This window comes from Drosophila kikkawai, chromosome 3L (assembly GCF_030179895.1).
Source record: "Drosophila kikkawai strain 14028-0561.14 chromosome 3L, DkikHiC1v2, whole genome shotgun sequence".
In the NCBI taxonomy this organism is placed as follows: domain Eukaryota; kingdom Metazoa; phylum Arthropoda; class Insecta; order Diptera; family Drosophilidae; genus Drosophila; species Drosophila kikkawai.
This window is the reverse complement of record NC_091730.1, coordinates 25,447,875-25,461,910: the sequence shown is the minus strand read 5'-3', so window position 1 is coordinate 25,461,910 and position 14,036 is coordinate 25,447,875. Positions and strand designations below refer to the sequence as shown.

At 42.6% G+C, this 14,036-nt stretch overlaps 1 protein-coding gene across 6 annotated transcripts in view; it reads left to right on the top strand.

The window, feature by feature from the left end:
- Positions 1 to 14,036, top strand: part of Ten-m (teneurin transmembrane protein Ten-m) — a 347,516-nt gene that overhangs the window by 222,608 nt on the left and 110,872 nt on the right. The window contains exon 1 of one of the 6 annotated variants that reach the window (XM_017181072.3): positions 4,019 to 4,961. The exons of the other annotated variants lie outside the window; for them this stretch is intronic. Within the exon in view, the coding sequence (XP_017036561.1) occupies positions 4,634 to 4,961 (328 nt within the window). The 5' untranslated portion in view covers positions 4,019 to 4,633. Of the gene's footprint in view, positions 1 to 4,018; positions 4,962 to 14,036 lie in introns of those variants that run through there. 6 annotated transcript variants of the gene reach the window in all.

Here is a 14,036-nt window from a genome sequence, read left to right as displayed (position 1 = left end):
GGAAAGGAGGAGACCAAGAGAAAGATGAAATTATGGAAACAGGGAGAGCTGAAAGGACGAGAAATCGCCTTTAATTAGTTCGCCTTTCGTTTAATGCAATCGCGAAAAAATATTTTTAATTTAAAACGCGTAATTCAATATCTCGAGTAATTTTATTTACCGCCCACCCCAACCACTTACAAGCGGTGGCCGAGGGCGTGGCTGTTTGTGGGCCAGGACACAAAGTGCTGCAGTCATTGACGCTCTTCGCTGTTCGTTGTCCGCCGTCCGCGGGTCCTGTTCAACTTTTATTCCAGCACAAAGTCGGGTCGGGCATTCTTGCGTGCACTCCGATCGATGTTGCATACATATATCCGATGTATACCCAGTATATACGCATGTAAAATCGGGAGATATGTGGGACAGCGCAGCCCTCCTCGCCCGGCACTGTGTAAATCGAGGCAGGAAATGCCGTTCGAGGGTTCAAAGTTGACGATTTTCAGGTCAAGAGTTATTCTGCAGCAGCAACAACGTCGCCGGCAACTTGCCACTAGCCACTTGTTGTTGCCGCCACAGTCCCCACCCGCTTCGCATTTGCTGGTGTTTTTTTATTTTTATTTTTTGGAGCTGCTGCTTTTAAGTGGCGATCAAATTTCCTGATTGAAGCTTCGAGTGCAAGGCATTTTGCAGCTGCTGGCCCTTAAACAGGATACACCAAATGACCCACAGCGAGATAATGGAAGAAGGGGGTAATTGCAAAAATTGAAGCTAAAAATTCAACAAACGGAGGAAGTTCAGTGTCCGGAATAGAAATTCGATACCAGTTCGGCCTGGGAAGTCCTTAAAGACCTTAAACAGCATTAAGCTCACGCACTCTTTTTATTCACCAATTATACGGCACTCCGCAAAGGGCAAAATACAAAAACAACGCCACATTTATTGGGAAAACCAAATTTGTATACTTTTGCTATTTGAGATTCTATATAGGGTTTGCATTTGAGAGCAATATCTCCCAAAAATGTCATTGATCTACAATTTCCACACTTAAATTGAAAGCAAATCTTCCAAGACAAGGATATTAGAAAAAATCAATGTGTGCCTTCAAGCTTTTCTTTTTTCAAATAAATACAAAAAAAGAATATGGGATACAAAATTCTAAGCGTTTGATTTTGTAAGGTAAATAGGCTAAATAGGTATAAGGCTTTAAAAATATTTAACTATATATATTTTTGTACAAACGTAATAAGAATGCAAGCAATGCGTTCTATTATAATTAATTGGAAAAACTCATTAAAAAACGATACAAAAAACAAAACACTTCATCTTTTCTGATTTTTTTATCTTCTCATGCATTTTGAGCGAACGTTAAATTGGAATTCTAAACATTAAATTAAATTAATTAAGTTCTCAAAGTAAATTTAAATATGTTGAAAACTTATGTATTAGTTTGCATATAGTAAAGGGACAGCTAACGGACAAACGAACATGGCTAGATCGACTTGGCGGTTGTTGCTGACAAGGACAACTGCGTTGTAGACTTTTGACTAGATTTCTAATAACAAAGGCAAAAATATACTATTAATTATTTGGTAATGCTTCAATTTTTTGGGAATTTATTTATAGTCAGCTTTTGTTTTGCTTAGCATAAATTAAAAATAAGTCTTTAAATGTCAATTAAATTAACCAAGTCTTTTAGTTGATAGTCTGCGATTGGTTTTTCTTTGACTATTTGCGAAAGATCAAGGCGACAACGAGCTGTGTTGCTGAGGCCTTTCCAAACTCTATAGTCCCGAGATAATGTGCAATGTGTCAAATGCAGGCGGAAGATTTTTTCTCTTGCCCTGCTCTCTGTACCGAAATCTGGCTCAAACATTTTGCGTACAACAGGAAATTGATTTTCTATTGACAGGAGCAGGCAGAACGCAGTCTCCGACAGTACATGGTCGGATGCAAATACTTACAGACTTCAAAAAATTTGCTTCACGCAGCGTTGCCACACTACGAGAGTCCTGAAAGAAATGACAATTTCTTCGGCGTCTTCCCAGACCGGCGAAAGGCTGTCAAAAAAGCTTCAGCAACAACTTCCGCTACATGGCAGGGAATTTGTGGAATCGGTGGACTCGGCGGAGGAGGAGAACTGCGCTCAAAAGTTAAGCCATTAGCGAAATGTCCTTTACTTTGCTTATAACGCAATTTTCTGCTTCTTTTCTCGGCTATGTGTTCCGCCCCCTCCACTCGCCAGCTCACTATTTGTTTCGGACACTTTTTGGTCCAGGTCGGGGCGATTCTGGTTTGTGTGCCCACCGAATGACAACTTCACTGTCAGCGTTTCGCAACTTGCGATGGCGAACTTTTCAGCGCTAATGAAGTCGAAGGATATTTTTTTATCGTGACCCTGACAGCCTAATTAGTAAATGAAAATCGGCTTTTGTGTATTTCCTTCGAAAGTGGTCGCTTGGAAATTGGGAACCCCTAAAATTATATTTATTTATGTGTTAGAAATTACTTTCCATAACTTTAATAACTCACCCAAGCTGGAAAATTATTGGTCTTCTAAATATACAAATTGCATATTTACATAAATATGTGCCATATATGGTCAATTCTCTGATGTCGAACACGATATTTGAACGGATTCAAACTGAAAAGAAAACATGTACCAAAACTTTATTTTATTTTATATAGTTTTTATTTTACAAAATTTAAAATGTGTAGCTCTTTATTTGTCCTATAATTGGTGCTAAGATTGATTTAGGACAATTTTATTTTTAAAGAAAATGACATAAATGTAAGGCATTCGGACGCTACCGTACAAAAGTCCTTAAAAAAAATGTTTATTCACTGTTTTTGGCGAAACGTGATGAAAGATTTTAATTTTTTATTTGGTTTAGCTTAAAAATATTAAGCAGTTTTTTTTTTAAATGATCTTTAATCCCTGTCGCACGCGACATTTTTCCCCCTTGTACTTTTTATGTTGTTTTTTTTTAAGGTAAAACCTAGTACTCTGACGACGAAAATCCGCTGTATAGGATCGGAAATGTCTCCTTCACTGTGTTGCAAACTTTTGACTAAAATTTGAATTCTCTGCACAGTAGAGATGGGCAAACGTTTTTGGTCAACTATTTATTTTTAAAGAGAAAAGATTATTTTTACTTTTATGAAGTGGGTACAACGGAGAAAATGTTTGATGTTTCATATACACAACAGTTGTATTATTTTTAATAATTCTTTAGGGTGGGCAAACATTTTATTGCAATTAAAGAAAATATTAAGTTTCATTCATAAAAATTTTGAAATGTCATATTTTTGCAATTAGTAATAATAATAATTAAGGGTGGGCAAACGATTCCAGATGGGAAATTTGAAAATAATAGTTTTCCCAACCCAGCTTCTTTAACCTGATACTTGATATAATTTCTATGCATTATCTGGTGAAATCCCGATTTCACAGCTCTGGTAGCCGCGTCTAACAGCTCTACTGGTTGTAGATAAAGATAAATGTAAACGAAACTGCTACCCCTGTATTTCCCCTCCGGAAGATAACGAAATACGCACGTTTAACCTTCAAACTAAAGGTTCGTTCAGTTCTCTCGCGCTCTGCCCCGATGCTGCGGCCGAGCAGCGCTGCCGATGGCAACAGCGAGCATGCGCGAGCGCGTCGCTCAATGCATTAGTGTGCGTTCACTGCTCTTGCTCTCTCCTCCCACGACACTTGCGCTCTCTGCCTCCAGCAGAGGCGCTCTCAAAACTGAACGAAGGAGAAGAACCCGTTCAGTATACGCTCTCTAGCGCTTATTCCTTTTTAGTTTTTGTTTCATCGGGCTGTGCTTATGGCTTACGCTCTTCATGAGGCTCTCTCAGAGCACAAACATAGAGAGAAGCGGAGAGCGGAGAGCGAAAAAAACCGTCTCATTGGGCCAGAGAGAGCGCAACAACCGAATTGCGAGAAACCTCCCTCTGAGTTAGTTAAGAAACGAGAATAACGAGACACCGTAGTCCAAACCTAAATCGGCCAGTTTTTTTCGAAAAATTCATTCAACGAAGGCGGTTGTGCCGCTCCGTCGCGGAAAAACGGAAAAGTCGTAACTGGAAAAAACTTCGGGGATTTCCAAACGAAAATATTCAGCCGCGTCGGTCGCTTGTGTTTGTTCCGCGCCAGAGTCCGAGCAATGTGAATTTATTTCGGCTCATTTGTACAAGTAACGAAAATATCGAGGGATAAAGTTTTTTGATCCGTTCCGTCGCGTCTCCCTGTCGTTTATTGTGTGTTTCCGTCGTGTCCCCCAGAATCCGGGTGAGCTGCGGTCCCCGAGAATATAAATATTAAATTGCTCCCCGATTGTGATTGTGATTGCAAGCGTAACCCTGATTAACCGCCGAGAAATGGCCAAGTGAAGTGCTGTGCGTGCAGTGAAAAGTCTGTCTTCGGCTTCGCTTCTCTGCTCCGCGCCCCCTCTTCTTCTCCTTCTTCTTCTTCTTCTCCTCCTCCTCCTCCGTCGCTGTCCGGCTGTCTGGCTGTACGGCCCGGCCCGCAAAAGCCGCCAAGATTAAGTTCTCCAAGCAGCACGCCCACCACGCGTACCGCCACACGGACAACATATACGACGGCGGCACGGACACCGACGACGACGAATGTCCCCTGGAGGCGACCGCCATGAATCCCTACGAGTATGAGTCCACGCTCGACTGCCGCGACGCGGGCGGCGGTCTCCCCCACGCCCATGCCCACGCCCTCGCCCATCAGCAGGCGCAAGGACGGACGCTGCCCATAAGCGGGCGGCCCTCCGCCCCCTCGGCAGATCACGGCGCCCACGGCAGTCAGACACTGCAGCACCAGGGCCAGCACAGCCAGCAGAACCTGCAGAATCTGCAGGCCGCCGCCGCCGCCCAGTCGTCGCACTACGACTACGAGTACCAGCACCTGCCGCACCGTCCGCCGGACACGGCCAGCAACACGGCGCAGCGGACACACGGAAGACAAGGTGAGTCGGAGCTCGGAATTAGGCTCTACCGCCCTCTAGGATTTTAGGAAACTCTAAGACTTTTCGCCTTTTGTATTTAAAAATATGTCGTGTTCAGGATGGATTTCACTTATAACCCTTTAATTCAGTAACTATAGAATCCATGGGCGGCTTTAGTCCAATATACGTGGGAGGCCTAGGACAGCTACTTCATTATATTCTTAATAAATAACTTAATTACATTTGAATCAGGCGTGTTTAGCAGTAATTTTAAACTAAATAGTAGCATATACATTTTTTTAAACAATTTCTTTGCAAATGTACTTGTTTTTAAATTGAAAATCTTGCAAAGTTTCATTGAAAATAATTGTCTTGTATATGAACATTTTTTTAAAACAATTTCTTTGCCAATTTGCTTGTATTTGAAGTAACGATTAGTAACACAAAGTATTTAAGGTATACAATTGCCGATTTAAATTAATTAAAACAAAAGGGACTTGTCCAAGTTTAGGAAAGGGAGTAAGCTTTGTACATTTTGGAATTATCTTCCTTGCTTGTACGGAATTTTACTGGGCTTCTCGATTAAAATCGCTGAAGGAGAGGAAGGGCCGGCAAGTTGCGACAAGTTTGAACAAATTACGACGCTTATCGCCGACTGCGGCCAAACATTTTGCATAAATTAAACAAATTAAGGCGACATCCCGAGCTGGAAGTGTGGAGCGGGCCGGGCCCGACATTGAGCCCGCTCTCGTTTCATATTTCATAATTTCCCTTTTTCCGACTGAGCGCGCTTTTTCACGATTTGTCTGATTAATAAAGCGAACTCAACAATAGCAAGCGCACAAAGCGAAGTTGAAAAGGATACTTTCTCTGTCAGGCAGTCAGTCCAGGAATTAGGAGAATCCCAGACGTGTCCCCAACCCTCCAGAATGCCTGCGGCTGGAATAGAAAAAGAGAGTCCTCTGACGGTTTTTTGTTACAATTGCCTATTCTTAAATACACTGCGGGAAATCTCGCAAGCCGTATTATGAATAAAATACATTACTAATTGTTGAACACATTGTATACATACATACATACATATGTATTTATTTAAATATTATTTCTTTAATTTGGGCACACATACATTTAAATTTTATTCATTTATTTTGAGCAAATATACCGTTTATATTCCAATTAAAGCAGATTTTTTTCTTAATAAAGGTTTGTCTAGTATACATATGTACATACATACATACATACATCATATGTATGGATTTAATGAAAAAATTAAATTATATTCAAATGTTAAGCTGTTGTGGAAAAATGTTCCTTTTTTTAAAGGTTTTATTTTCGGTCTAAAAAATTTAAGCGGTTTAATTAAAGTAATGGTAAAAGTAACCTGGCGAATTATTACATATGTACATGTATACAAAAATATTAAACTTTGCTAATAATAAATAATCAGTTACATACATAACTGTACATAACTTTTTTTCGTCACAAAATTTAATATTGAAGTTAAAATCAGGTGCATACATACATATGTACATACAAATACATACATATGTATATTTATTATAAATTTATCCCCAAGCCAGGTGATTAGCACCTGCATCGCGGCTCACTTGCTAGTTACTTGCCAGACCTATCCTACATTTCACGGATCCCTTGGCTCGCCAGGACAAGCACACTAACCACAAACATACTCCGACATGCTTCAGTTTTATTATTTCCTCCTTTGCTTTTTGGCATTTGAACTTACACTCACACACGCTGGCTAGGAGCCGCACATAAAACGGAATTTACATAACTTTATTTCTGGCATTTCCTCTTTGCGCTTTTGCCGCCCTCCTTCTCCCTGCCCTCTTCTTCTCCTTCTGCTTCTGTTTCGCGTTCGCCCTCGCCTTGGTCTTCGTCTTCCTCTCCCTATCAGCGTTTTTGTGGTGTTATAAAAACAATTGCCAAACAATTGAAGCTTTGAATCGAAATAAAAATCAAATGGAAATCGAACAAGAAGAAGAGGGACCTGGGTGTGTACGTGTATGTGTTATTGTGTTTGTGCGCTACCTGGGAGAAGAGCGAAAAAATTGTAAATTTACAGCAAGAAATAAATTTCGTAACTGGCAAACAATAAATTCCTGAGACCCGAAGACTTGGGAGAATTTCTTTTTTCTGTTTTGGCGCAAGAAATGAAATTCAATAAAGTGGGCCAAAAGGGGGTGTGATTGGGGAGGGGCGCAGCTCGTAAATTTTCAACACTTCACCAGGCACCAGCTTTTCCCGCTTTACACGCTTCTCCCCTGCTTTTCTACGCCACCAGTCTGTCATAAAATGGCCAAAAAGTCGGAACCCAGAACCGAAAAGAGCAAAAAAGTGAGGGCCTGGAAAAGCAGCGGAAAATTCCTTCTCTCGCGAATAGGAGGGGGCGTTGTGTTGATGTGTGAAAATCTGCTCGAAACAGAAGTTTCAAATGTCTCAATGCTCGATTTGTCAGCCGCCAATTAGCCAAATTGGGCTGGAAAAAAATCACTCTGCTTTATTGAACTTAGACCAAGTCCACAGCCAGCCACATCCGAATCCGAATCCCAATCCAACTCCAGATGGCCTCCACAGCCAATCGCAAGCCCAATCACAATGCAAAAGCTGAAAGCGAAAAAAGAGCGAGAAACACGCAACTAATTTCGAAAATGGAAGCTCAACAAGGTCACCCACGGAATCGGAATCTGACTCCGATTTGGATTTTGATTGGGATTGGAACGCTGCACTCAGAACAAAAATTAGGAAAAATAAATGGTTTTGAAATCAGAATAACTCTATTTTGATATTGAGAAAATATTTTGAAATTTCCTTGACATTTGCTTGAAAATAAAAGAAAATTAATTGGTGAGATTCTTCCTAATATCTAACCTTTTCAAAAAGTTTAAAAAGATTTTAAAATTTGTTATTAAATTTTTTGGGACCATTAATTTGTTGTAGGAGTTTTCTTTTATTTGTCCTATTTGTAAGTTTCAGTTCTAATTTTTATTTAAAGTGTGTACAAGGCGATTTCCTTATTTTCACACAGAGTTTTCCAGTTTTTCCTGCAGCGCAGAACCGAGCATAACCAAGCCGAGCGGATAGTCATATCATTTGTTTACGCTGCGTTCGATTAGTTTATGGCCGCTTTAATGAGGCCACTTTGTTTATTTTTGTCTTGGCTACAATTTTGCAAAATGGAAATCTCATTCGGACAATTATTTCGAACAGCCCAACACTTGCTTCTGGGCCCATAACCGAGGCAATTCCGTATTGTTTGGGTTGGCCGGTGCACTCACACGGGTGCGGTCGCTTCCAAAAGTGATCTCGGATCTCTGTTCTTGGATCTTGGCATGGGCATGTTTCAACAATTTTGTGCTTGCGGCGCGCTCCCACTTGTTCTCTACCGCGACGTGCCGTCTATTTTCGGTTTTCGTACAAGGGGGGCAGTATTATAAATGGACGGGCAGGAGTGCTTTCGAGTGGGTGCCGGGGCTTCCTGTGCGTCATAGACAGTTGGACATTGAGATCTTGAAAGGAACAATACTGAGTCAGCGGGAACCTTGGATTGCACGCCAATGTAGCATTTGATTGGAAATTCAAAATATAAACCAATTTGATTTCCCTACATACATATGGAAAGAGATTGTTTGCGCCCACCACTGCATAGGTCCTTTCTATTTCGAAATTCATTTCTTTTCAATTCTTAAATCTTTAGTATTTAACTATTTAAAGGTTAAATTGTTGCCCTTACGTTTCATAATTTAAGAGTTTTATGTTTATATAAATTGTATGAGTCAGTTTTAATTCAGTTTAATTAACAAATATAATTTCATGGGTACCCAAAGTCCTGATGCACCAAATTGCTCAGCTTAGTTGCGACAAATAGCGTTTTTCTTTAAGTATATTGTATTTTTTAGACACAACTAGTTTTAGTGCAATATCTCAAAATATGTCATTTATTTTGCCATATCTAGCAGAATAGTGCTTATGATATAAGCAGGATTTAGCATTGTGAAAATTGTGATCATGAATCGTTATAAAAAAGCCACCCCTGAGATTCGTATTTAGATTTTCCCGAACTGAAGGTTTGCCACAGGACTTCAGCTCCAGATTCCCTGTTGACATAGGCAAGCCTAAGCAGCCCATCAGTTTCGCTAATCTTCGCCGGCAACTAAGCCGCTCATCGGCTAATCCCCAAAATCAACCTGAGCGAGGACCTCGGCTGGCGTTAGGCCCTTAATGACACCACAAAGCCCAGCTGTCATATTTAGAGAACCTGTTTTGGGCCAATCGAATAAAACTTTACGATTTCGAATCTGATTCAGCTCGTTGACGTGGCCATTGTTGGTGGGTTTCCCGGATACCGGTATCCGGACTCCCCGCAGGCCATCCACCCAGCATTTGTAAAATGTCTGCAAGGATTTTTCCGATTTCTCTGCACTCTCCCGCTCCCGTTCTCAACTGTCAATGTCAGGAGATGCAGACTAGGCGCCGGCACCGGGCAAAATTCCAACTTATTACTTCCTGACAGCTGTCAAAAAATATGCAAACACCCCCAGCAACAACAGCAGCAAAGGCAACCACAGCCGAAGCTGGAAAAACTATGCGTCGAAATGTGCGCAGAATTATGTAAATCAAAGCGATTTGTAGCCTGCGAAAAGGCAAAAAATAAAAAAGGAGTGGAAAAGGTAGAACAGAAAAATTGACAGCGTCGGGAAATTCAAAATGTCGAGAGCAGAATGAGATGGCGAGAGTCTGAGGAGCGGATGAAATTGATGGCAACGGAATGCTGGGAAAATTACATGTAAACAGCAGGAGGCCAACAATGCCTCCTCGTTCTCTCGCTCCTCTTTATTTTTGCGAAATAACACACAAAGGGAACGAGAGAGGAGGACGCACAAAAGACCATAAGCCCACACTCGAGAGGGCGACGGGATATAGGCGATAATGATGCCGCAGCGCGTAGGATGGACCGCAAATGAACGAGCGAAAGGCAGGCAGGCAAGCAGTCAGGTCTCGAAATTTGTTAGGTGTTCAGTTGACCCGACCTGGCCAGAACCCGTCCCGCGTCGGAGTACCTGCTGCGAGCCCGCTTCAACAGGCTGCAAATCCCAATCTCGCTGCCTCTCGCTCGCACTACGTGCCTGTTCTGCGCTTCAGCTGCATCAGCTGCCCCGTTTTGTCATTCCGGGATTAGTTAGGGAACCGAGCGAGAGCATTTTCCTTTTCCAGCTCGACATGCCTCATTTGGCCCCGACCGAAAAAAATCAAAAAGAACTCACCCGTTCATATTATAATTCGATTTCCGTCCCTCACAAAAGCGGCTTATAGCCAGAAGAGTTCGATCCCAAGGCAAAGATATTAAAATACTGAGTTAAGTAGAGTTTGTGTATTGGCTGCCACCTCAGAGTAACAATCTGGTTCCAAATGGTTAGTTCTGAATGTCTGAGAGCTTCATATCCCCAGAAACCGTAGTATAAGTATATTCAGAAATCGAATTATGAAAACATGAATCAATAGTTTTTAAATAATTATTAATTAAGGGCACATTAAAACATAAATTTAAAGTTGAGTAGCTAATGGTATATCCTCCGTGGATGGTAACAGTTTGCAGTATGGTATGATCTGGTCGAACCTGACTCTGCGTCATCCTCTATAGGTAGCTGGAGTTCGGCTCTATTTTATGACTGTTTTGTAGCATACAAATTTGTTGAAATCCCACATTGTCTCGGTGCTTGCTCATGTGGCACGTCCTGGCCCCGACTTGGTGATTGTTGTTTACAGTAATTGCTGCACAATTGCTGATGTAGGGAGAAAAAAAGAGTCCTGTCCCGCTTTGCCCCACCCACTCGCGTCGAAGGAATATTCACGCAAAAGTCATAAAAAATATGCGAATGCTTTCTGTACTTCTCGCTGGCTTTTATTGTCGAACATTAAATTTATTATTTTTTATAGAATGTTTCACAACTGAATGCAAATTCAGAGTCCCCGTCCCCCAATCTTTACGAGCACTTTACATATTTTTTCCAGTTCCGTTCCGTTCCGTTTCGGCTCTGCGGCTGCTTCTTAATTGCATCTGCCAGCGTTGCACAAAGGGTTGCCCAAGGGTCCCTAGACGCACCATAAAATCATGCTTCTGGGTTTTCCAGAAGCTGTAAAAACTAAGCGTAATGACAAATTTTGTTGCTGCTCTTTAATGGGGTTTGCGATGAACTCGGGTTCGACTCTGAGATGGGCCTGGGCCTGGGGCTGGACGAGATCTCTGGCGATCCATCAGTATGGGGATGCACTTGTCGCCGCATTTCAGTCATCGCCCCCGACCCACACTCCACTCGGCAGCAGCTGTCGCTATCGCTAATAAAATATCTCAGGCTCTATAAATACTTTGACCATAATGTGTGCCACTTGAATGGCTCGGCTCAGAGAACCAGAGTCGCTGAATGATTCCGTTTATCAGCGGGACGGAAGTGCTCAATGGCAGGCCACAGAATCACGCGGCTACATAGGAACTTTTGACCGATATACTTATGTTTATGCATTCCCCTTAGGAATGTATCTATGCATATGCAAAGACTATATAAAAAACGAAACGCGTAAGACCTGGGGAATGAAAACGAAAAGGAAAGCAAACTTTTAATGCCCCAAAATCTGGCACCTTAAAGCGGCTTACAGCCCAAAATTAGGAGACAGAGATAAGAGATAAGGCGGAGGGAACTGGAGACATCTGTCGGTCCACTAAAAAGGCAAACAGTAATAAAATTTTTGGCAGGACCAAGCCGTCTCCGGGCCGTTTCGTCATTAGGAGCGAAGGCGATAAAAATAGCAAAACAGCGTTTGCCTTATCACACAGAATGAGACGGGAAAACCAAAACAAAAACGCCTGGGAGAGGGAGCTGCTGAGGATGAGAGCGAAGTAAATCTCGGAAAATGATTTTCATTTTATGCCGCAGCGCGACCGAATGAGAAAAACCCAACAACAAACTGAGTAGGGAACAGCGAAAGGAAGGAAAACAATAAAATAAAATTTAAGATACATTGGAGACCAAAACAAATAGGCAGCGAAATAGGCGAGATACAGAGATGGAAAGATACAAAGTAGGGAAAATGTCGCAGCTGTACCGAGCAGGATATTTGGGTTCCTCCGTCTCTGTTCCTCTTTTATGGCTCTACTTGAAGCACTTGAAGTAGTTTCGATGCGAAAAATAATTTACGTGGGAATGCTTAGGGCGGGGCGGGCTGAAAAGGGAAGAAAAAGCAAAGGAACCAGCGGATGGCAGGGAGTGGATTCATCAAACAGCCCCGATTCAGAGCTAGATAAGGCCACCGACTAACCGTAATTGAGAAGAGTCTCTCCGTGTAGCTCCGTCTGTGTTTATTTGTTGGGAAATGAGTATTCCGTATTTCGTATTTCGTGGCAGCATAATCGTCCCGCGGCGCAAGAATCTCTTGGATACTCCACGCTAATGGAAATTTTATGATAGTTGCGATGACAATTTTTATGCAGCCGAAATAAAAGACAAGACGGGCCAAGACCGGCAAAGTATCTTTTCGAGTCATGCATTAGAAGGCGCCGGCCTGCCTGCCCGCCTGCATGGAGACGCAGATACACGCAGCTCGGATACGCACCAGCTCAGATACATTTGCGGGTAGCGGGGCGACGGCCAACGACCGCACATTTTTAGCACATTTTCAGGATATCGACTTACAATGGCCGAAGCAGCCGGGAGCGGCAGGACGAGGCGTCAGGTTACGGGACAGGGACTGGTCTTGTACCCTCGCTTTTTTAACGCACTCCTGTCCATATCGTATATCCTGCGCCCACCCTCGTGGCGAGCCTAATGAAAGGACTTCTGGCCGACCAAAGGAGCATCGCAACATGCGGGTGTCGTAAAGCAATAATAGTGGCCGAAACAGGTCTCGACCCTCTCGCTCTCGCAGCGGCACTCCGTCTCTTTCGGGCAGCTATCAATGTGTAAATGTTGAATGTTTTTATTTGATTAGCGCTCGCTACGTGCCGCATTCTCCTTTCTCGTTCGAGCATCTTGTGTCTCGTGCATTTTCCTAGGAATTTTCTTTCTTTTACTTTTTTCCCTGCGCGGCTGACCCTCCCCGATGGAGGCACTCCGCCTGCCGTCCTTCCCATCATCATCGCTTGGCTGCCAAGATTAATTGTGTAAGCGTAAATTTTTTAATTTCGTGGAAATAATGTTTGGGATTATGTCCGTGGGGATAGGGAGAACGTTTCGTTTCGGAATTTCTCATTTCGGGTGAGAGGGGCCCCAGACAATTTGTTCGTGATTTGCCAGGGGAGCTTGCCTACTATTGGAAATGTTCGCTAATAAATCTGTTTCTCCATCTCTCTTTCTTGCAGGTGAGTAACTGATGATTTTATGAGATTTTACACACTTTCATGGTAAGTGACTAAGTGCTAGAGGGCGCTGGCCGAAGAAAATGAAAATTGGGATGGAAGGCAACTCAGATTTTCCAAAAGTGAAAGTGCAAGAAGTCCAATGCAGATATGAATGTAAAATAAATGTGGGAAAAAACATTTGTCAATGTAGAAAATAGGTAAATAATTAAATTCTTCCAAAGGCAGCTCCCTCCTCTCTCTCTTTCTGCTGGAACTGTAAAAGTGAAAATCTTCATTGTGCCGAGGCACACACACGATTCAGTTGATGTGTGCCAAGGCTGATTCTGGAGCCACGCTCGGAGTCTCAGACAATGGCAGCTTTGTCAGGTGCTGCACCAGAACCAGAACCAGAACTCCGCAGTGGGTGGGTGCAGGGAATGGGAAGAGCACAAAAGATTTCCCCAGCCTCTGGAGCCAGAAAACTTGTGCTGCCTTTCCGCCAGCTGGATTTTCCCCACAATGATTTACTCTAACTCTTTTGTCGCTTCCTGCCGCCTCTCTTGCGACTGTTGGGAAAACTTTTCGCCAACTATTTTCATGCACTTGGCTCCGCTGAACATTTCCCTGGCTGCGGGGTAAACTTTTCCAGCTGAGATGGAATTCTTTCTTTCCTTCCATGCCCGACAGTTGTCATTTGATTGTTTTCATTTCATTTTCGGTTCGGTCATCAATAAGTGCGGGACATA